We start from the raw sequence: 25,254 nt of genomic DNA, 5'->3' as shown, positions 1-25,254 counted from the left end.
AGAATCTATTTTTTTCCCGCACCCCTAAAGCATAACCTCTTACAGAGCAAAAACGTACAGATCATACTGGATTATTACTAAATTATTGAGGTCATTAGTAGCAACAAGTAAAACTGGAGTTCTATTCAAACGGAATTACGATATCAGTAATATTTACTAGGTTTAAATGATTCTAGAACTCATGATCTAATCAGAAGCCAAGCAGACTAGAGATATGTATAATCATATGTATAAATGACCAAGGCACCTTTAAAGAGCCGGTGTTTCGCTCAGTCATGTTTACCAGAGATCTTAAATGAACATTTTGGTTTTGTAAATTTTTTAAAAACTGTCTCAGGTTCCAGCCAGGCCTAAAAAGAACCTCTTTGGGTTCCCATTATGTATGGACTCAAACTTCAACTGCGACCGCACTTTCATTCGAACAACTGTATTCAAAATCAAAACCAACCCCAGCTGTTGTTGTTGCATAAGACTGAGATGTTGAAGAGTGCTTGGGACTCATAAGCCTTTGACCTACAGCACACATCCCTTCTCTCTGATGGAGACCATTACAGCAGCTAACTGCACGGCAAACAAAGACAAATGATAAGAGCGAACTGGGCGCGCAGCACGTAGCCCCTGATCACTGAGACCCCCGTTCAACATTATTGATCCATTTTAGAACCAAAGTAGCAGGCCAAGGGAACTTAAAACTGCTAATCAATGCTGCTTAACACGTTATTGAGCAACCGCGGCTTCTTCAGACGTCAAAATTCCAAACAGAATTTGCGCAGACACAATGACTGTAAGAGGACAGGATTTCATTTAGCTGACAGTGCTGCAGTGGTTCATTCAGAATGGTGTGACTGCATACAGTTTAAATGAATACATGTTTGTGCCTCTTTTATACACAGAGCAAGAGATCACTACAGATTATAAACTCTCAGAAGTTGCAGTTTTTGACAGCAATACAAAAAATATGGTGCAATTCTATGTCAGTTATTTCTCACTCGCACTTCGTTCAAAAAGCTGAGGAACTCTGTGGAAATTGTATAAGCTTTCGATTGAAACCACATCTGTGTCTGTTAACAGAAAAAGATATATTTTCCTATGATTTTAATTGGGTGAAAATGTATTATTTTGTGTGCAGACACTCCTTTACATTTTTCTCGTGTTGTCATGAAGCAAACAGGTCAAAAGTCAGGAGTGTAGACTTGAACCTATCAAAACAGAATGTAAATATAATTCAGTGAGTAATAACCATGTACAGTACTGTGCAAAAGTCAGAAAACTTCATTTTATCCATTTATTTATTTGATTTACAGTGAAAACGGCCATTAAGTACAAGTTATTCATTTTTCAGTAGACATTTCTGAGAAAATCAGATATCAGATAATCTACCCGCATCACTGGAGAATAAGGGAAAAACGGGTGGAATTAAAAAATGATTAAAAGGTCTATGAAAAAAATTAGAATCCAAATAACTGTGCAAGACCTGGCAGACCACAAAAACTGCCACCATCACATTAATCTTTAATATTTAAAGCTTTCATCTTTGAGACAGAGGAGAAAATCAAGCTCCACTCTTGCTTCAGATCTGAAAAAATCCACAGGTGCTGTAGTGTGAGAAGACAACTCAATCCTATGAGTCTGAAAGGATGTGTAGCTGTCAAGAAGCCCGTACTGAGAAAAGGAAATAGACAAGAAAATTTGCAAATCAAACAATGAATCTGCTGATCATCCCACAGTCCAGACGTCAACATCTCTGAATGTCTTTGGGGTTACTTTCATTTTGAGAAGCAGCAAATGGTAAACCAACTTCAAAGACTGAACTTTGGAGGTGTGGAAAAATATCTTTGCAGATTTCTTTCAAAAACTGAGAGCGAGTCTCCTACAAAGAATGTAAGCTGTAATAAAGGTGAAACGTCAACACACTAAATCCTACAAATATTTATACAGTATTTAGTTGCTGATTTTCTATTAAATATATGTTATTGGGCTGTTTTTTTGCTTTTTTCCTGATGTTGAAAAATATGGTTGAAACTCCATGGCCAGTTTGACAGGAAATTAAACAAATGAAAAGTGGTGTCTGACTTTTACAAAATACTGTAATTTATTATGTAATTACATAATTACATTCAATCAGTGCAGCACAACAATAGTAATGACTCGATTTCTAAGAGGTAAAAACAGTCAAAGTAAAAAGATGAAAGATTTGGAATAAGGTCAAGACTGTGTGTGTGTGTGTGTGTGTGTGTGTGTGTGTGTTTGTGTCATGGACTTGTATTTTGGGAGGTGTGTGCGTGTCGAGGGGGGTGGGGGTAACACCCTCCAAGTCCCAAAGCTCTCTTGTATTTTGCATACACCGCACAGTGTTACCATGGTGACTAGGCCCAATTCTAGGCTCTGACCCATGAGGCACATCTAGCCAGTGTGTGTACGTATGACGCATTATATTTGAGTCCGCTCTTCTGAGGTGTACTGGGGGGGCAATACTATTTTTGAAAAGCACAGATTTCTAAATGTTCACTGCTAAGCTTTAAGGTTTATTTTAGATGACCAAAAGATGCAATTCCAGCCTTTTATGTGTGATATAAAGTGCTGTTTTTTTGTCATTTTGCATTTAAAGAGCCGAAACGATACACGTTTGTTTGGATATGCAGTGTGTACTTAAATCTGAATTTAACCAAGAACGCAAACATTAGTGAGTGTATGTGCGCCCGAACATGAGCTGAAGGAGAGAGAGAGAGAGAGAGAGATATTGAAAGCGAACGAGAGAGTGTTAGGGAGAGAGAGATCGAGAGGGCGAGGGATATAGAGAGTGTGATAGGGAGAGTAAGAGAGAGAGAGTGTTAGAGAGAGAGAGAGAATGAGAGAGAGAAGGAGCTTTCTGTTTCTCAGCTCAGCAGAATCTCATTAATTCAGAAATGGAAATCATTTTTGCAAGGAGCAGGGGAGAGACGGGGTGAGGGAAGAGGGGGAGCGGGAAAAAGAGCGAAAGACAGAGAGAGAAAGGAAAGTCAGACATACAGTGAAAGTCAATATTTTTCTTTTGTTTTCTTATCAAGAGTGTCCACACTTTTCATGGTTTGTCAGAATGGTTGTAATTATTTTTGAGCTTCGAAACCACACCGCGTCTTGACAAAGGCTAGTTTTCTAATGAAAAACACAAAATATGCCCCTTCTGATGATATAAATGTGATGTTTTTTGTGGCAGAATATGACACGGTATGGCACCACCTTGGTTATAATCATTTCACACTCATCTGAGGGTCATGACACACTTTCAGATACATCCTGACATTAAAAAACACTAAAAAAACATGGCACTGAAAGCTACAGGTACAATCTGGACTCACAAACAAAAATGTCCATTCTACTGTCACTCTGTTCCACTGCTATTATTGAAAATAAATCTGATTCCATTAAACGTAGGCAAAGTCAACAATTTAACAATTGATCATTTGCAAAATACATGCCACCAGGACGCTTAGCATTACAGCCAGAGTAACCCCAATGTTTTGACACAGAGCCTGGCGTATACAGTTGCTGAATAATCAGATTTGGCAGTCACAGGCCCAAACTAATTAGTCCAATTAAACGCTATTTGCGGCCGAGTCAAACCCTGTATTTTGGGCGGGCACCTCCTATGCGCAATGCCATTTAGTCCCCAACAAACATTTACTCTGCAGCTTCCAGCGCGCAACCTCTCACAATAAATTAACAAACAAATTACGGAGGGGAAATGTTGAAGAGCATGGCACAAATGGAAGGAAAATGAACTGGCGGAAGAGATCAGTTCAGTTTCTTCTGTTAGCTGTGAGTCAGCACCTCCAGCCCAGCCCTGTATATCATGCTGAATGTGGTTTGGATGTGTTCTACAGAAGCAAGCACATGGATTATGAGCTAATTTATATATTGTCACTGTTGCAACGACACCTCATATCTTCGGAATGGAAACAGGAGAAAGAACACAAGTTCTCAACTTAGAGTATCATTACATTATGTTAATTTGATTTTATTCAAAGCAATTTTGGACCATTTCTAGTGATCCATTCATCATGAAATGTCTACACAGTGTAAATGGCAGCTGGTGTTCTTGAATAGTGTAAAAGAAAAAAACAGAAAGACTAGGCTAGACTGTTTTTGATAGACTGCCATCGAATGCATAGTCTGCATATGCTGCACTGTCACTTAAGTGTTAATGACATTTCAACAGCAGGGAGGCAGTCTTTAATATATTACCCTTTAATGATCACTTACTCTTCTTATTAGAAGCCTCCTCTCGTCTCTGCAACTGTCCCTGGTACACTGCTTGCTAGCTGACGGTTGCTAGACTTAAGTGTAGCTAGTGCACGTACATGCACTTTTAAATAAATGGACTCAGTCAGTCAGTCATTCAGTCAGTCACTGAAAATGGCTCTCTAGGTCAAAAATGCAGATTATGGGTTTTTGTTATGAGACAAATGAGGTAAAAGTACAAATGATGTAAATATATCCTTAAAGGTACAACATGGCTCTTAAGGTCCAATAGCGTACCTTAAAAAAGTTTTACATTCACATTCCCAGACCAAAGAGGCATGTTTGTGCCTTTTTTTTTAATTAATGTTTGATCATTTTGATCTATCTTATTGATAACCAAGTGAATGGAGTCACTGTAAAAATATCTAATTGTATTTCAATTTGGTACAATTATTTTCCCTAACTAAAGGTACTGAGGACGCACCCCATTGAGGTGCTGGGTACCACCCCGGTGACAGTGTAGTAGCTTTTTCTGAGAGTGCAGGACAAAACAAAAATCTCAAAGCACACATCTCTGTCACAGGCTCTAATTCAATATGCATGTAAATAAATAAATATATGAATAAATAAATGGCAGGAGAAATGAATAAATGAAAAGTCCTCCTCCCCAGAGGCAGGCCCTAGCAGTGCCTTTTAGCGCAGCCTCCACCTCTCTGATAGCACGGAGTGGCCTCTAATCTGGACACCCATGCCTGGGATTACAGCCCCTCCACCCTCAGCCTGGCCACTGTAGCCCCCTAAAAACAGGTCAGCAGCTCCTCCCTCGCCTCAGATTTCTGTTATGACAGCAGATCAGTGAGCAGCGTTGCATGTGGCTGAGACAGAAAACATGACAATACAGGGGCTACAGTGTCCATACAATGAAAACATCTTACTCATATGATAGATAGATAGATAGATAGATAGATAGATAGATAGATTGATAGACAGTCAGATGAATATAATCACTGTTATATAAAAATATTCTACACATGGCTATAAGGTTCAGACAATAAGCACTAACTTACTACTATTAGGTCAAATGACGTTTTGTTGATTTTCTAAGGGACAATAAGTTACACATCCTCTACAGAGACACACTACTGCACAGTTTAATTCACAATAACCTTTTATTTGCTGAATTTAACATACTGTGAAAAAACTAAAACATAACATGTACACAAGTTATGGCACATTTGATCTTTTTTTGTTTTCCTTTTTTTCCAATATATTAAACTCAGCAAATAAATAGAAATTGTGCACTAAAATTAGTAAAACAATGTCATATTTAAGTGTGTTCCCTGTAAAGGATGTGTTAGGATTTCTGACATGAGATTTTGTTGTAACAGTCACAATTAAAAACAGTATGTCCACACATGATAGTGTATTTGTAGTGTATATAGCTCTTTCACTGACCTATATTTACAACTGTTCATAATAACAGAACGCAGAGAGCAGTCTAGTTCCCGAAAGCTCACTACAGAGCCAAAAAACGCAGGGTCAAAAGTACAGGATTTTCAGCAGCCCAGGAAATTGGACAGGTTATTCAGAAAGAGATTTAGCCTAGTTCTGGACTAAATTACACAGCCAGAGGAGCTTAACCTATGTCCAGGAAAGTGGCCCTCAGAGACGTCTATGTGTGTCACTGTGTTTGAGATTGAACGCTGAACTGTCCTCGAAGAAAACGTTTTCAGTAACGCTCCCCAGATGTCAGAAGAGACGCACGCGTGCACGCAGACGTACGAGATGCAGGGGATTCAGAGATTTCAGAACAGAGATGCAGAGAGGGAGGAGGATAATGATTAAAATGAGAGCCACAAAGCTACTGCAACACAACGCTTTCTCTCAGAAGGTCAAGAGTTAATGAGACACGAGTGATGCTAAAACCAACTGCTCAAATCAGTCCTACTGTTTCAGAGATATACAGCTCTGTTGTTCCACAGATATTGATTTTAAAGAGCTAAAAATTCTGATAATATCTGCTGATATAACTTAATATGGACACGAATTAAACAGGTTTAGTTAAAGAGCGCTTCACTGACTCACATGATTGGAGTCCTGAACTGCCACATTTCCTAAAAAGCAAATTTCCTAGAAAGTTTTAAATTATATAAATATTGTAGTGCTGGGGGCGGAGCTACACAGGAATCTAAGCTGTTTTCTTGGTTTCTGTTAATTAACCATGGTGGTATTTTGTGTTCAAATTGACCAGTTTAGCTTGTACTGCTGACACTAGTCCTTGCTTTATCAGTGGGACTTCCAGTAATATCAACTGAAAAATATCTGCAAATTTACAGTGGAAATCCTGCAATAATCCACTGTATTCCTTAAATCAGGGGTGTCAAACTCAACCACTAAAAGGGCCATAATTAAAAAATCTTATATGGGCCAGCTGTGTTTTTATTTCAATTTTACATTTTGTCATGACCCGAATGGGCAATTGTTTTTTCAAAATATACCAAAACTGAAGCAGTAAAATAGGGATTGAATACTTAAAAAAAAAATCGAATTAAAAATAAATTACTTTGGGTATTTTTTTTAACTGCCTATTTGCTTGAGCTAGACACCAAGCATGGTTTCTTGTAGTGTTACTGCCGGCCCACAGATTGTTCTTGGGGGAAGGGGGTCTGAACGCACACTATATTGCAGTGCATCCTGGGGACTGTAGCGCATCTCAGGGTGAAACAGGCTAATAAGAATAGAAAACTGAAATAATTTTGCCTGACTTGTGTTTGACACATAGGCCTTAAATACAGCAGAATGCTGTGACACATTCTAAGAGATACAGCTCAATCTTCTCATCAAACAAGTTTAAATGTTGATTCTTACTGTAAGTATGCTGGCCTGCTGCTTTTCATGTAGCAACAAGGGTGGAGAGACCTTAAATGGAGTGTAACCAGTATTTAAAATAAAAACCTTATTAAAACTGTTGTAGTTATCTTTGTTTAACTCATAAAACAAGTTTGAGCAACAATAAAAGGAGAATTCCGCCAATTATTCAAAACTGTTGTGATGTAAACAAAATTTCTACACCTTTTTTGCATAAAGTGTTCTTGGTAAAAATTTACCACTGTTGTACTTAACAACATGGTCACACTGTAGTCTTTAAATTGCTTTTTTTACCTGCTATTCAGCTGAAATGTGTAATATTTCACTCAGATTTTTGTCAGCAGTAGGGCATCTACTGTAGACTACCGCATTATGTAACTGAAGCATTATTCTAAAATGAGGGATTTACAGTGCTGTATACAAACAATACTGCAAAAACAGAACAGGTAACTTTTGTTAATAAAAAGTACAGTAATAACTTGTATATTTGCATTACATCTCTAAATAAACAGCACTATACTGACAAAACTGCTACCAGGTGTTTAATGTCATTTTACAGGTACAGGTACAGAGCACCAATATTGATGAATTTCGAAGTTGCCTGATACTAATAATTATCAAACAATGCTTAAAGAAAAAAAAAGAAAACACAAAAGAAGGTAGAAAAAAGAAAACCAAACTGTAAGAGGAAGAGCAGTGAGCTTAAAAACACAAGAGAAAGTAAACCTACACAGCAATGTGTGCTCGTGAGCGGACGTTTAAACGTGGGGGACATCCGGAGCCCCTTGTAATGAGCTAAGCGCAGGCATTGGTTGATACAGTAGTGAACAGTGATGCCAAGGTAAGAGGGAGCCAGGTGCACATGCTGCCTCAGAGGCAATCAGCAGATCTGTGGGGAGCTGTTTTGCCTTCCAGTGAAAGCCTCTGGAAGCACATGGTATAAAAATAATAATTACTCGGCATTAAATTCACTGTCTGTAAATATACCCAGGGTAGCCATAAAGCAGTGAGGAGGGGGATGGAGTGTGTTGAAGAGAGAAAACATGTAAAATGAAAGAAACACGCACAAAATACTACAGTGCTTAGCCACGATAAAGAAAGGAGACTTTTTAAAAGCAAATGAATATCACGTTTGAAAAAGTGAATGAATCTAGTTTGCAAATGTCACCTTGTGACGTCGCAGTTATTGCCAATGATGAAGCAATTCGATACTAAAATGGCATATCCTACACTATTTTAAATTTGTTCCTGACGTCCACTTATTACGTTTGTGTGTTTTACATACCAAAAAGGGTCATAATTCATTTTTACATGATCCTTTTTTTATCTTGTAGAATTAAACAGGCTGTTTTTGTTACTGTGCCTTTAAGACTGGTATATATGTAAATGAGCTCTGTTCTGACCAGCTGCCCTTTATTGCTTCTTTTTCAAAAAGCAATCCCGGGAGAAAGGCTCTTTATAACTTCTGTGTGAGTGGGCGGAGCTAAACTGCTGTTTGCTGAATAGATATTTGTAATTGTGATGGTCTTCGTGACATCACAAAAACAATGAATTCAAAATGGGCTGCTATTGAAGCTTATTTTCCATATATGTACTGCATGGACTAGTGTTGGCAACACAGCTCCAGAGCTGCATGCGGCTCTTTTACTGTCCTGTTGTGGCTCCAAAGCAGAATTAAATTGTTCGGTAAAAATAAAATAATCCTCCTTTGCAGTAAAATAAAGCTCTGCTGATTGTTCAACACAGTTTTAACAATAAATGGTCTTAAACACTGGAGTTAATGTAGAACTGCTAGTTCACCCTTTAACCCTGAAACGCACAAAAAACAATCTCTCCTAGCTAGCAGCTAACAGCTAACCAAAAGGCAAAAAGATTTAAGATGGACATCGATAATTTGGAGACGAATGGACTGATTTGCGTTTATAATCACTCCAGCTGGTTTCCTGATACTTTTAATCTGCAACAAGAAACAGTCAAGCACTAAAAAGTCACAAAGCTGTAGTCAGCTTCTCGTTCACAAGCTTCTTAATCGAAATGTCCCATTTCACCATAAATGGTGCAGCAGTTACATTCTGGCACCTCAGGCACCATTGAATGTGGAACAAGAAAATTCAAACAAGCTGGCGAATGAGAAGCAACTTCAGCCTCGTAAAAAGTAGTACATTGAGAGAGATTTTACAAGAACCTATTCTCCTTTTGTTTCCTGCTGGAGATGCGAGAAAAGCAGCTACTGCTGAGCTAAAGCTTAAAGCAGAGCAAAGTAAGTCTGTGTTTTCGTTAATATTATACTTTTGGCCTATACTAGTACATTAGCACACCCTGAGTCATATTTACAGCCAAGATAGTAAAATGGATATAAAATGTGGATCCCAAGGTGGTTTGATTTTTGTTGAAAGGACAATATGGCTTTTCTTAACATTTGGGTTGCCAACGCTGGACTGTGGAATGGATGGCATGTTTTGAAACCGTTAATACAGTTTTACATACTACATCGAACTCCTTCATTTAAAAAATGAAGAAAATTCAGTAACTGTTTCTCACCCATAGCTCATTATAACAAGTACAGAAATTCTGTCAAAAAGGTAAACTCTAAACGTTCGATCCGTACCACATTCATGTTTGCGAGTAGAAGAGAAGATATTCTATTACGGAAAGTTACTGTCGCAAATACAGTACTGTATGCAAAAAGAAAAACCATCCACTACATTTTATCACCTTCTTTCCGTCAGAACATTCATAAAAAAGTCAAACTCAAGGCCGTCAGAATGTGAATCAGCGTACATGTACATCTTAATGCAACTATACAATTAATCACAGAATTATGTGCTTACATTCGAATAGTACAGCAAAATAACAGTACTAAACTCTCAACTTTCAAAGGCTCAAACCTGATAAAAGGTGTCTTAAAAGTGTAAAGACAACTCAGCTGAGCACGTTTTCTCGCTCTCATTGAAAGGATGGGCGTTCCTGTTGACACTTGATCCCAATGAGAGTTTTAAAGAGCACCCACACAAACAGCCGATATTGAAAGTGGCAGGTTTATTTTCATTGCCCAGCTGGTACTTGAGAGCATTGCAGTGCAGCCTAGCACGCTCCTCTCTGGCAGAGCAGAAGCAAATGGCCTAGCAGCAGCAGACGTACCGAGTGCCAGCCATACAGCCTGCCAGCGTAACACTGCCAACACACCACAGCTGCCCACACTAGAGAAAGAGAGAGAATGAGAGAGAGCGAGAGAGACTAGCAAAGTTCACGTTTTGGTTTAGGGTCATATAAAAACATACAGCAGTCTTCGTAGTCTTTATATTCACAGGAATCAATGAAGAACCTAAAGAACAAACAAAAGGTCTATTGTTTCACCCCTCTGGAATTCCCTCATAATTCCGGACAACAGTCGTTCTTGTCTTCATGAATAACAATCATGTTCTTCTTCTCCCAGTGTACTCTATTTCTGTTCTTCAACCTGTCATCGCAGGCAGACAGGTGGGAGATATCTGGGGTCTTACTGCACATCAGGGTGAGCTCAATACTTCAAAATCACAAGCCACATCCACTGCACTCTCCACAGTCAAAAGTGTGCAGTAATTGTGCCACAAAAAGTCACGCCTGGAATATAACCTGCGGAAAGTGGCCTGGAAAGCAGACGCAGCAGCACTATTTGTGTAATGGCTGTAATTTATGCCAATTTCTGGAGGCAGCGGGATTTTTCACAATGATTTCTGTTTGTGGCAGGACTAGGGAGGTCCAGCCAACTTCAAAGCAGCAGGGGAGATCAGATCAAACAGCATCAGTGAAAGGGGCTTGTAATTGTGTGAATTCTGACAGGACAGCAAAGCCATGGTTACACCTCAACCAGAGCTGATGACCCCGCTACCTGACACCACTCTGCCATGCAATCTCCCTCACTCGGGGCACCAGTTTTTCGTTTCGTCACTTTGAGTCTACGAGAGTAGAAACACTACTTGAGGAATTTCACTTTAATACGGTATGTCATATTAGCAAAATGTTCACAGCTTCCAGTTCAAATTCGACCAATATGTTCACGTCTGGCTTCACAATTTGTTAATTAGCCATGATGGATGTGTAGACAGCATGATGAAGAAAGCTACATTGTTTGTACCACAACCAAGAGGCTATTAAAATGGCTCTGAATAGAGCAACAAAGCTGGGAATGAAAGCATAAACTTACCTGACTCAAGGTCTTTATAATTAAACCAAACTCAATCCAAACTTTTCAATACTCTGGAAAAATATTAAAATATTTACACAGCCTACGTAGAAACACAGTGAGCATTTTACCATGATGAAACTACCTAGCTTCCTAGGAAAGACGAAGCCTATACTAAACCTAAATATGTATGTCCAATCCCACTGTGTTTGGGTCAAGTATGTGCCATAATGGCCTTGATGAAGGTCATCTAGCGATGAAATGATACACTCATTGTCTTAATGCACTGATTAGAATTCCTCCCAGTGCAACTGTGTCAATCATAAAAGAAAAAAAACATTGAGTCATTGATCAAGAATGGATTTTAAATGGTAAGAATTGAATGAATTGCAATATATCGACAAAAAATGTTTAAACAAATACTTTTTGCATACAAACTACTGGCGCAAGTGGCGCAAGCTGTGTTCACAAGCTGACCCTGTACATGAATAACAGAGGAAACACAGAGCAAGAGATTTGCAAACTGCTGCCCTGGCACTGACCATAAAAACAGTGATCTGTTTTATCAAACTTTCACAAGCCAATGCTCCATATGTGCATCTTCTGTAGAGTACATAGCTTATAATCACATGGTGCTCCTACACATACAAAGTGGTGAAGTTATCTGCTTAGCTAAGTGCTGTTGCACAACCACCAGTTAGCATCTTCATTGATACAACTAAGTGCTGCACTGCCATTCACCCTCCACTCACTCCCTGTTTTCACTTAAATATCTTGATATTGCAGAGATAAAGCATGAAGCGGGAGATGCTAAAGTGAACCCAAATAAAGCTCTTTATTTGGAAAAATAAGCAGCACACAAGCTGTACTCAACTTAAACTAAAAAAACACAACAACTGAACTGAGAGCTGCAGTATCCCAACTAAATAGCGTCTGCTTTTCACATGCAGAGCAGCAGGCAACGCCGCAATATCATTAATGTGAGAGACTGGAAAGGTTTAATGAATCATTTCATGAAATATAATCATCAAAAAATTAGACATTTTTTTCTTCACAACCACACTGTGACACACAAAATTACCTGACATTTTTCTTTGATTCCTTTATATTTCCTTACAAAACTTGAATCACTAAAGCGAATCATCAAATCAAATCGCTGTTTAGCGCATCAAACTGAACTCCCAAAAGTACCTGACATGTCTCATTGTTTTACAATATTTCTTTACGATACTTAAATCACTGAAGTGAATCATCAAATCAAATCCCTGTTTAGTGTATCAAACTGAACTCCCAAAACTTTTTTCATTGATTGCTTTATAATATGTCTTTACAAAGCTTGAATCACTGAATCGAATCACCAGATCAAATCCCTTTTTAGTGCATCAAACTGGACCCCCAAAATTACCTGACATTTTTCTTTGATTGCTTTATAATATTTCTTTCCGAAGCTTGAATCACTGAATTGCCAAATCAAATCCCTGTTTAGTGTATCAAACTGAATCAAATCAGTCTCAATTTACAAAAATCATTCTGAATCAAATCAAAACCAATAACTAATAAAACCAATCGATCCACTGTCAGCTTAAAGATTTACACCCCTAATGTCAACCCACCTACCACACCTGCTGTATTTTAAGGGGAGCACACAGTAATCTTGTATTTGTAGTGTTCACAAACCATACACAACATGTTTTTCTCCATGTAAATCACATGTGGTACTGGCACTGCCGAACCTTGACAGTACTATACACGCAATTAAACAGTCAGCTTCAAGCAAATTACATGTTTTATTTAGCATACCCACAAAGGGGCGCTACTCTAGCATTGCAATCACGTCTCACATCAATGCAAACACAGATAAACAAACAAAACATATTTTACCACCAAACACAGCAGAATGCATGAAGCACCCATAGGACTAAACGGGTGGATAAAGTGTATATATGACAGGAAGAAAAAATGAATGTACAGAAGAAAAGCACATATTTGAGACTGAGGGCGGTTATAGCGCAATAGAGGGAAAGAGGAGAGGGAGAAGATGTCAAACACCACGAAGAGGAAAAACGGGCAGGTGAAACAGAAAAAAGCAGAGGATGGGAGAGAAAGAATACAGCTGTGTATTTGAGCGTGTGTGTGTTCCAAAAGTGTTCAAAGCCACTTTTGAAACTGAGACCACCTGGAACGACTAAAAACAAAACCATTGAATCACTATGGGTGAACCTCATTCACTTTTCATTCTGAAACGCTCTAGTCGTTCAACCACCTGTTCTTCCGCTGACCAAACTCCCGCCTTCCACAGAGCACAGCCCGCAAACTGAGCCACTAAATACACAGTCATCTGTCGCACTCCCATCCACTTCAGGTTTACTACCTCATAAGCTTGTCATCAAGGAACACCTGTGTCCTCTGTATAGTCAATAACACTGAGACAACAAAGAACGTACACGCCAGCTTTAATGGATATTACTTACGTGCCCACTTAGACCCCAACTGAAGGAGTAAGGAGAAGCAGAGTTCTAGCAAGGTTTGCTATTTTGTACCAAGAGAACATTCAGAAAATATGTTTTCAGAAAGTCAGCCATGAATATGTGTGACTAGACGGGATGTATATGGTACATTTGTGCTTCTTCCAGACTGGTGGAAGTCTTGTGGGGCCAGATGTGATCTCATAATGAGAACATCTGGGGACAACCTTGAGAAATTTTGGGCTAAATGTAGGTGGGACCGGAGACTCATTAGGGTGGGAACAAACTGAGTGAAAAATCAAATGCCTCATGAAGGCAGAGCTCAAAGAAGGGCGCGATGGTTCATTCATCAACACTGTCCGATGAACAACAAGCCTGTTGTTAGCCCATGGATGTAATGTAGGTTTATCATTGCTGGAAAGTCCCCCAAAAAACCCCGAGCTAAATATGTAGAAGTGTGTTGCATGTGCGGAGAACACATTACACACATAACCTCTAGTGAGAGAAGCTAGCTGGCTTGTTTATCTTGCGTTATGATTGTATTCTGGACGTCAAATGAGGACGGCCTAAAGGAATTTGGGGCTGAGTTAAAAGGGGCAGTAGATTTTGCCACAATCCAGCACTACAAGTTTAACAGGCTGTCCTAAGACGTGTATTCTCATTATTGGACTAGACTGGCAGATGCCATTTCTTCATGTTATTGAAAATAAACAGTACACAAGTGGCAATACACAAAACACACATAAGAGCATAAGCACCTGATAGTATGGTCAGTTTCTTGTGATTAGCATCAGTGTGACATATACAACTGTGCAAAAGTGCAAAAGTCAGAGACCACTATAAATATATATATATATATATCGCTGTTGTCGAAAGAAAACCTTGTATCTCTAAAATTGTAACTTTACAGGAGAAGGAAAACCTAATTTACTTTTAATGTAAGTCAATGGAACCAGACTATTTTCAAAGCCGTTTTGGGTAATTTCTTTTGGTCCATTTTTCATGATATTTACACACAAGGTAAAGGGCAACAGATATTTTCAAATTGGGTCAAAAACTAGAAAACAACAAAAATGGAGATACAAGGTTTTCTTCCTACAGCAGCAGCACACATATATATATATATATATATATGACAATGACATTACACTGATGCTTCAACAACTAAATAAGCTTCCATTCTTTTCAGGAGACTTGCTTTCAGTTTTTCAAAGAAATCTGCTGGGATATATTTCCATACCTCCAGTTCAGTCTTAGAACTAGGTTGTATTTTCTGCCTCTCATGATCCAAATAATCCCAAACACATTTAATGTAGGTGGACAGCACATTGTTCTGAGAACATCAGCTGCTTCTTCGTTTGCGAAGTGCGTCTCATCAGTGCGTTTGGTGTAAAATGAATTTGTTCCTAAACAAACATGTTCAGTGGGTACTGCATGATGTATTAAAATTTGTACTGCATTCATGACGCCTTTGAACAAAATCAGGCTCGAAAGTAAATAAACAAAAAGATGGTTCTGACTGCACAACGCTGTAAAGAGCTAGAGAAACTATTTGTATGGGTCTTTGTAGGTTATTTGCAACAGTTTTCCCTTTTCCTACTGCTAAGGTGTTTTTGGAAATGCAGTGAACTGTTTCTCATCACCATGTGGCTTCATTTTCAAGGATGCCCAAGACAACAAGCAGGGAAACAAATTTAATAATTTATAACACGCAAACTTGTTCATGTATTTAGGAAGGTTTCGTGTACGATGCCCAGTGTGTATACTTTGGCTTGTGGAAATGGGTTGGCAGTACTCTGAAGCGAGGAAAGCTTGTGTGTCCCAGTGTCTGCACCGAGCAGCGGGTACAGATGTCATATTAACATAAACTCCAGATGCTCACGTCGAGACCTCTGGATGCTGTTCAGAACAAAGAGAGCATCGCTTCACTGGTCAAACTCTTCTACCCTCTTGCTAAGCCTTCAGTGTACGCTCTTAATGTTGGACCTGGAGCTGCTCGCCAAGATGCGATGCCCAGATGTGCTTTAAGATGCAATAAAAATGTCAGCGCAAACTTTTTGTTAGCTAGGCTAGGTAATTCTACTTGACATTCTTACATTAAACCGAAGGCTGAGGGTGTTTTGGTTGTACCAGGGTTGCCAGACCCTCGGGTTCTGGGACCCCGCCAGAGCCCCAATCCCACAAAAATCCTCAGATTAGCTATGAACCATTCCCCAGATTTGAGGATTAGCACATTATATCCCATTATCTTTCCCAAACTGGAGGACCTGCGGAGGCTATTTCAGAAGCCAAAGAGAGAAAAGGGGTGAATGAAAGGGAGAACATGCGTCCATGGAAAACTCAGATTAATTCCAAACTGTATCAAGACCACCAGCACATCAACAAAGCACCAAGTTCCAGAGAAAAAGCCTACAGTTAAAAGAATTATACACACACAGCAGACTCACATTTAATCCACAAAAAAACCCAAACAGTGTGGAAGCTCTGAATGAAGAGAAGAAGGCGGCAATATTGCTGGAGTGAGAAGGTTTTGACTCATGGGATTCTGCTTGTTTTTCTGCCCCTGATCCACTGACACACTGGGGAATGGGCCCTGTTATCAGCCTAGCCTGAGATAGCAGGCTTGATGGGGCGGCCGGTCCGCAGGGAATCCGGGGCTGAAGTTAATCAGACAGAGAGAGGTCTGGAGCATCCTGGGGGACTCCAGCCTTCTCCTCTTCCTTCACTCCACCTCCACCCCAAACCACAGCTCATCACAACCTCCACGATAACACTCTTCACACAACATTAGCCCAGAGTCCACAAAAAACTCAAAATAGACAGAGACTGTCCTTAGATTCTCTTAGAAGCAGCCCAGCAAAGAGGGGTAGACTGCATATAAATTCAATTAGGGACATGCATGGGTACTGAATACTTGAATACTGAAAAAACTACTTGGGTATTTGTTACGTTTCGTACAATAATTCAGTGAAGCTGTAATATAAGTTTTTACCTGGACTGCAAAATGGCAAGTTTGTTCATATTTGTGAGTAAATATACAGGGTGTCCCAAAAATTTGAGTGTGCAGCGTGCATTTTTGAGAAAATTCAGTAAAAATGCACCAACTGGAAAACAGATTTGGTCATGGCACAAAAAATTCGAAGAGGAAGGCTGTCTGTGCAGAGCAAAGGGATCTGGACGACCACCAGTATCGGAAGATATTACATTCGTGAAGCTTTGTGAAATCGGTTATAAAATCTACATCCCTGTGAATTTGAATTTTGATAAATAAATCTTGTATTGTTCAACATGAAGCCTATTTAATTTTGTTTGCCCAGGACATGTAGTTACTCAGATATTCACATCTCAATTTTTTTGGGACACCCTGTATTACATAGCACACATTACTTACACTTTACTACTCCATACTACTCCAAATGTACTCTACAAAAGCCAGTGCACTACTACAGTCGACAAAGTCGGCTGGTTTCTGTGGGGTATTTTGGTGCCTGTGATGGACAAGTGATGTCAAATTAGTGACTGTTGGCTTGGAAAATTCATATTTTGACTTCTTAATGACGTTGTAATTCAGAACATCCATTTACATTCTGTGGTAAAATGTACAAAAGCGCATAACGTATCAGGTTTGGAATCATTTTGATTAACACAGGGTGTGACAGCAGCGATTTTCAAAAATTTGATTTAATTTTGCATTTCACACAGAACACAAACTACTCGGCTCAACCTGCCACAAGCGGATACACCCTGACCTTCTGAACCTCGCCGAGGTCAAAGGTCAAGGGAAACTGGTCATTAATCCTCTGACTAGAACTCAGGGGCAGGACATTTGAGCCTTTCAGTCTTGACCTGAGTCCCTGAGGTCTGGTAGCATGGAGCGGAGACAGAGCCTGCTTAGAAGACCCCTCCCTCCCCACCCCCCAAACATTTCAAACAAGCAATCTCGGCTAACAACAAAAATCACATCAAGCGTGAATACGGGTGGTCAGCTTCCCACAGGAGGGGTCCTCAGATCTGACCATTCACAAGAATCCCAGGTGTCCACTGGGATGGGAGTTAAAAATGATTAGGCATATAGATTAATTGAACACACGTCTGGTTTAATTAAGCATGGCGTTTAATTAAGCATGTAATTAATCTTATAGTGGCAATACACATGCAGGCGCTCGCACACACAAAGTCAAATCTGTTGAAACTTTGGCAGTTAGCTGACATGGAGTTCTAACTGTGTCTCACCGGCAAAGCCCGGCAAATTAAATGTCTGAGGCAAGAATAGAATCATAATCCATTTCAAGTCTCAAGACAGTGCGGCCCAGGTGAGGCTCCGGAGTTAGCAGTTAGCACTAAATCTTAGCCACTTTATTATTCTGTGTGACACATAATCCACCTCTAGAGTGTATTCACGAGGTTTTAACGCTGTTAATGTGGTGGGTAAAAAGATATTTGCACAATTTATATGCAACGCTAAACTTCTGCCAAAGAAAACAGGGCAGGAAGAAGGAGGATCCCCAAGTGCTCAATGAACGGCAAGGTAGCAGAGCGCTAACTCTCAGACCGCTAAGGGCTGAGTGGTAAGGTTGAGGAGGGGTCACCGTTTGCGGCAGCATTAACATGGTCATTCGCACCCAGAAAGCTGCATCAACAAAGAGCGTCCTTTTGTGGGGATGGGGCTTTCGGGATGTCTGCACATGTGCCTCCAGCTGGATGTGGCCACCCTCTGCAGATGAAGGGGTCACAAAGGTCAGAGTGCTAACCTCTATGTGAGACAGACTGGGCAGCATCATCATGCAACCTTATTCAGACAGCAACCTCATGCAGTTCCTTCATCTAGAGAGAGCTTTGCACGTTTCCTTCTCAACACGAGACAAAGGATAATCCAAACCACCATCGCTAATCTGCATTTTCAACAACTGTAATTAACCCTTAGAAGTCCAGAGGTATTCATGCCATTTTGCTATGCAATTTAAATGTAATCACACTATTTCACATTTATTACACTGAATTTACACTCTGTTTTGGTTTGGGTTTCTCACTGTGTTATACTTGTTTCGAGGTCAAATAATAATAAAAACAAAAACAGAAAAGACGGTGCGCTGACTGCAAAACAAGACTGTCCGCAAAACAATAATTTTTATCAAATTCAACTAGTACCAAAATATTTCCTCATCTGCTTACTAACAGGCCTGTCAGACTTATTACATCATCATCTAACTGCAATTGTTTGAGTTGATCGCAGTTGTTTTGTTACTTGCAGTTATTTTCCACAGTTGTTAGCTTTCACAGTCACATTTGTGTCGCAACAGAATATCAATTTGGTGTGTTTTCATCAGTTGGGTTAAAGAAAATCCATGTAAATAAAAGATAGCAGGAAACAATTTTACAAGACAACAAAAGTTCTGACTGCTGCTGTAACACGTTTAGAAGAGTGTGAAGAGTGATGTTTGTTTATTTGAGCTCCAGTTGTTTCTACTACTAAGTATCAACAGCTGGGATGCAAAACGGCTATAAGCTTTAATGATTATATGCAACGAATAAAATAGACAATTACATACACTTACAAACACAATGTGGTATCAATTTAAAGTTCGTAATATACACTTCTGAAAGAATGATCTGCTTATGTCAATGAGCGAAGCATAAGGACTACGTCAACATCACATTACACCATGAATTTTATAACACAAACTGTGACTTCTAAGGGTTAATAAAAGTGCCAGTCACTGAAAATCATACACCTGGCCAAAATGATAAATACTCCACCCTGTGCAGGGCATCATCAACTGCCACTCACTGGATGAGCCATAACCGCAACGCTGAACTATAAACCCACACAGACGATCAGCAGGGGTTAAATCGCAGGTTTCGACCAACGCTACAGCTGCAACTGTCCAGACAAAAAAAGGGGACTCACATAGTCGTGGAAAGCCTTGGCCTCGCTGGAATGTTCACATGTCTCCCGCCGGTCCGGGGCTGCACAGTACAGATCCCAGAATACACTGCAGGAAAAGAAGCGAAACAAATAAGTGACGTACACTAATGATGAAGTCATTTCACTTATACTAACATACAAATGTTTACAATCACAAGTTTGGGATCAATGCTCAGAATGATGAACAGAGCTAGATGATTCTTTATAACTGAGAAAGCTTAACAACGAGAATAAAGTTATAAAAATCCAAATCTCAGGCAGATAATCTACTGAAAATTACTACATATAAAGATTTACAGTACAGTATTTTACTTTTTAAGTTATTAAAAAATTTATGTAAAAATGAGTTTGAGACAGTATGTAAACAGTAAAAGTATGCTGAAGTTAAAAAAGTACCACTTTTAATCAGTCTACAGCTTAATCCAGTTAAGCTGTAAAAATAGCCCATTTTGAAGTCCAGTTAAGCTGTAAAAATAGCCCATTTACAGTCCAGTTAAGCTGTAAAAATAGCCCATTTTGAATGAACTGTATCTGTGATGTCACAAGAACCAACTACCAACTACATATATCAGTTTAGCTTCGCCCATTCATATTTAAGTGTTTTAGCTCTAAATGCTTTCTGAATGAGGCTCAATACTAGGCAGCCAATCAGAAGGGAGCTCATTTCCATATGTCAGTCTCAAAGGCCCAGACAAAAATTACGTGTTTAATTGTGAGGGATAAAGAGAGGTTGGACAGTGGTCAAGTGAAAATGAAGTATCATTCTTGGCATATAAAACCACACAAATGTTAGAAGCGGATCTCAAGGCAAAAAATGCAAGAAAAATGTAGGATATTGGCCCTTCAAAATTCAATAAAACACCAGCAATTATTAGTTATGGCAAATCTTTGAATGCTGGTGTCCTACAGGTACCACAGGTCATCACAGAAGAATTAAGTAGCTCATGCTGTTCAGGCTTCCTCATTAAAGTAATGTCCTTCACGCAGTCAAGATATTCTGCATACTGATCTTGGATCTGTTTCCAGTCATATACATCACAAAACTCAAAAGCTGAGGGACAATCGTCCAGTGCGACTCAAGAGCTTTCATTTAGTGCGGTCAGTGTATCGGCCACCCTCCCCGCACTCCGTGGACCGCTTGGCGTACCCTGCAGGTGAGTGATCAATTAAGCATGATATTTGTTAATTAAGGGAATACAGTGCTTAAAGGCTGTAGATGGGAGCAGGTTTCACTCTGAACGTGCCGTTAATTACTTCATTGAAATTAAATACCTGTTAAACAGGTCGCCGTTAAATTGCTCTCACTCTCGCTCTTTAGACATTGATTTAATAGATGCTTCAGAAAAGCTGCTGAACCAGGAGCTCCAGAGAACGGACCCAAGATGTTTCATCTCTCCAAGCAGCAATTTTTTTGGAGCCATATGTCCTTTCTGCTGACGTGACAAAATTAGACCCCTGTTCTTAATGTTGGGGAGGAGGAGGTGGGTTTACATTTGATGTGACAGACTGCAAAAAGGGCAAAAACTGTAAGAGCTCACTGCGAAGCGACAGGTCGATTGGGCTAAGCAGGTTCATTTCGCTTCCATTTCTTGCTGTTGAGTAGAAAGCGCCTGGCTTGTTTGTGTTTGTAAGCACGGCCGAAAGGACAACTCGTGACAGGTTCCATAAATCAAAGCCTGTGTTTATGAGTGGAATATGAAAGCAAGGTTAAACAACATTATGCTCATCAGACTACAAAACTGCAGAACTGCCGAGTGCAAGAGCAGATGAGCAGCCACAGCATTAAAACTGCACAGGCTATAAAACGGAGATGGTGATTCCCTCACAAATCCAAAGAAAAGGAGAAGAGTAAATAAGGAATGTAAAATAAACAGAAGAATCTAAAGCAAAAAGCGCAACATCCCAACAGCTGATGTATCGTTTAACAGAAAATGAACAGGTAATAAAAATTACAGTCAATTACTTACAGGCCTATTTTTGCTTATGCACACACTGATGAATGTACAGTCACTATACCTTTAGGAAAAAAGGTATGAAACTGTCACTGGGGCAGTGCCCCGCTTGTCACTGGGGTGGAACCTTTAAGGGTACATCTCAGCACCCTTAGTCAGGGAACATAATTGTACCATAATCTATTGAAATTATATTGTTTAAATTGTACTGACTCCACACACCCCGTCTCGTCTCCAGGCTTTTTATTTTATTGTTCTGTTTTAAAACATTAGGTTATGAAAAGGTACAAACACATATTTTTCACCTGGAAAATCTTATGTAAGGTACACAATTGGACCTTAAAACCACTGTTATATCTTTGAGGGAACATTTACATTGTTTGTACCCTGATGAACAAAAAATGTACTTGCACAGAACCGTTAATGCTAACATGGTAGCGAAAGGCCATTTTCATTCCAAAGAGGCCTTGGGCTAGACTCCTAACGCTACATTCACTTACTATGGTAAGAACCTCTGGTTAAAGGCCTATTCACACCAAGTCCGATTTTATGAACAAGCAAACAAAAAAAAAAACAAAAGTAAAGTTTGAAAACATAGACACGCATATTAATAGAAACTTTCACAAAAAGTCTTACACTGAAAATGTTTTAGTCAGAGACGGCTCGTTTATCTGTGTTGTACAGATGCATTAAAAATCAGGGTGACCAAACAAGGTGAAGTTAAGGATGTGCATTTTGACTAATTTTGATATCCGAGTATCAGTAAGAGTTTGCAAATGGATATCTGGTGAACCGCTGGGAAGGAATAAACAAAGCCAAAAAATAAAACTAGAAAGAGATCATTCGTAACTGAACTTGAAGTAGGCTTGACAAGGACAGTTAATAGCGCTTCAGAGGTTAAAGCAGTTGTAGAACACTGTTAATTGTTCTTGATAACTTATTTGGGTTTATATAGTAATAGCTTTGGTGATGGTATTCCAGCTTGTTGTTAGGGCTTTGCTTGGGTTGTTAGGTGGCTGCTATGGTGTTGGTAGGCTGTTGCTAAGGTATCCCATGTGGTTGCTAAGGTGTTGCTGAGCCATTGCGATGGTATCCTCGGTGGTTGCTGGGGTGTTACTAGGCCTTTGCTATGGTATCCTTGGTTACTAAGGTTGCTAAAGTGTCCTAGGTGGTTGCTAAGGTGTTGTTAGGCCATTGTGATGGTATCCTCAGTGGTTGCTAAGGTATTGCTTGCATATTTGTAAAATGGTGAATAAAAAGAAGAATATGAAGAAGTTATGAAGTTGGCTTTCTCGAGATAAATATGTCATCTCTATTTCTGAACCTAGTTAACATTGCTAATTTGGGATAGGAGCCACACTATCTCTGCGCTGACTTTAAGGCACTTGTTTTCAGGGTAGCAAAGTGCAGTGTAGCTTTTAGAGGCATTAAACTCTTCAGCTGTCTCTTCAGGTTCCTATCACCACCACTGAGAACAACACTGACTTGGTAAGTTTCTTCAGAATGGAGCGTTTCACGTCACACCATTCTGAATGACTTTTAAGACTTTACACCTTTTAACCATTTAATTATGCAGATACTTCCCACTATGATTGCATATGTTTACACTAATTGCTATGTCATGGCTATGAAACATGAATCAAAGATCTGTCTTTAGAGATGTCCCTAGTAAGATGTGCATCCTTAGTTAGAACTGTAAATATGAAATGAAAGCAGATGAGAAGAAGAGTGTGCAATAAAAAGATATGCAGAGTGAGTGAGTGAGTGAGTGAGTGAGTGAACGATGCAAGTGATTAGATCCTTCAAGCAGAAACCCAAGTCAGTGATGGAAGGGGGGAAAAAACGAGCGAGACGAAAAAACGTAAGGAACGAAGACGGAACGGCACGTGGAAGGGGGTTTGTGAAACCTGCTCGGCGCCCCTTAGCCACTCCACAATAAAGCCAGGCTGCATTATCATATCTATCAGGCGCCGTTAAAGAGATGGCAGCTTTGTCAGAGAGCTGCCGGAGGGAGACAGCAGGACCATCTCAAATCCAATCAGCGCGCGGGGAAATGAAATAAGGCGCCAGTTACACTTTGTTACTGAAAAGCTGCAACTAGGCACACTTCAAGGTAGCAGTGGTGATCATGCCAGCAGCCTGTTTTTAAAAATGTGCATTTAGACCACCTTGATTGAACCTGCCAAACCCCCTTGGTTTGGGGTATGTATAACAGGTGCAGGTGTTAATGTGGGGGCATGTCAGTCAGTTAAAGCATGACATACTTACTGAAAACTGCTTCAAACATGTCTGCTTTTAAAGACGCTTCAAGTTGTAAAAACTGCAGAAATCAAAATTACACATTTTTCCCTTTAGCTGAAATTACTCCCTTCAGGCAAGTCTCAGCATAAAGTGTAGTTATAAAAGAGATTCTGGAACTAAAATCTGATTGGCTGAGCCACGTTTGAAGCCGTTACTTAATATACGCACACCTCAACATGTGAATTCTGAATTATTATGCAATCAGTAAAAGCCACTGTGCAGGGAATGGACTGTTACGCTGCTTATTTTCTTAAGAACTGGGCTATAACAAAGCAGGCTAACCAGGCTAAAAGACAGCTAAACTGCTCCTCCAGTAATATTCAGCATTCTTTGAAGTGAAGTATTTACTGAACGATTCACTGTAAAACTGCTAAACAGGTCAAGATTGTGTTGCCTGTCTTACGTGTGTCAGATGTCATCGTCCGTCGTGGGCTGGAGGTTAGGGAACCAGCCTTGTGACAGGAAGGTCGCTGGTTCGATCCACTCAGCTGACAGTACGTGATTGATGTGCAAGGCACCTAACCCCCAACCGCTGCCCACTGCCCTGGGCAAGTGTGCTCACTGCCCCCTAGTGTGTGTGTGTTCACTAGTGTGCATGTGGTGTTTCACGGCATTGATGGGTTAAATGCAGAGGTCTAATTGCGATGTGCTCAGGCACAGTTGGTTAAAAGGTTCATTTCATGTCTATGTTCTTGTCCTCCTTAAGCAGTCCATAGTTGCTTGGCAGCAATAGCATACTCTAAACAAACTACTTTTCTTGGAGGAAGAAATGTTTATTGGGATTATTATTAATTATAACTTAAATTGTTTCTTGAAATTTGTGAGTTTTACCATATTTTATAGTGTCGCCATTAAAAAAAGTAACAATCAACAAGTGGCCGTACATTGCAGTGATTTAATCATGGATAAGAAAACAGAGATTTGCGTGGGTAATGCAGCTAACAAGTAATGAAAGCTTATGGCATCAATTAACATCATGTTCTGACCATTTCTATCACTGCATGACATCCTTTTACCTCAAAGGATGCATCGAAATTTTGGCCACCGAAACAATTCCAGCCAAATATGGTTGAAAGTGACACTTTTGGCTTCCAGTGCTGAAAGTTTTGGCCGAAAAAAACAGAAGATTAAATTGGATTACAACTAAGTGTTAAAATCTTTAAAAGAAATCAGTTGAATGATTATGAAAATGAGAAACTGTGATTAAAAATGTTTTTAATCACATGATGCATTCAAATAGTTTGAAGAGCAGCAGATCAACAGTGGGGGAAAAAGGTGGCCACATGGAACTATTTCACGGTTTCTATGAGGGACATTAGGCCAGCATTTTGTCTGTTTATCCCGAGTATCTAGAGA

The 25,254-nt window shown here is 39.6% G+C and overlaps 1 protein-coding gene across 1 annotated transcript in view; it reads right to left on the bottom strand.

Annotated features, from left to right (window-relative positions):
• ssbp4 (single stranded DNA binding protein 4) overlaps window positions 1-25,254 on the bottom strand; it is a 98,451-nt gene that overhangs the window by 48,080 nt on the left and 25,117 nt on the right. Inside the window, exon 4 of the mRNA XM_036585886.1 lies at window positions 19,628-19,712. Within this exon, the coding sequence (XP_036441779.1) occupies window positions 19,628-19,712 (85 nt within the window). The remainder of the gene's footprint in view (window positions 1-19,627; window positions 19,713-25,254) is intronic.

Source organism: Colossoma macropomum, unplaced genomic scaffold (genome assembly GCF_904425465.1).
Source record: "Colossoma macropomum unplaced genomic scaffold, Colossoma_macropomum, whole genome shotgun sequence".
Lineage (NCBI taxonomy): Eukaryota > Metazoa > Chordata > Actinopteri > Characiformes > Serrasalmidae > Colossoma > Colossoma macropomum.
Note: the sequence above shows the minus strand (reverse complement) of the source record. Positions and strands in the feature narration are given on the sequence as shown.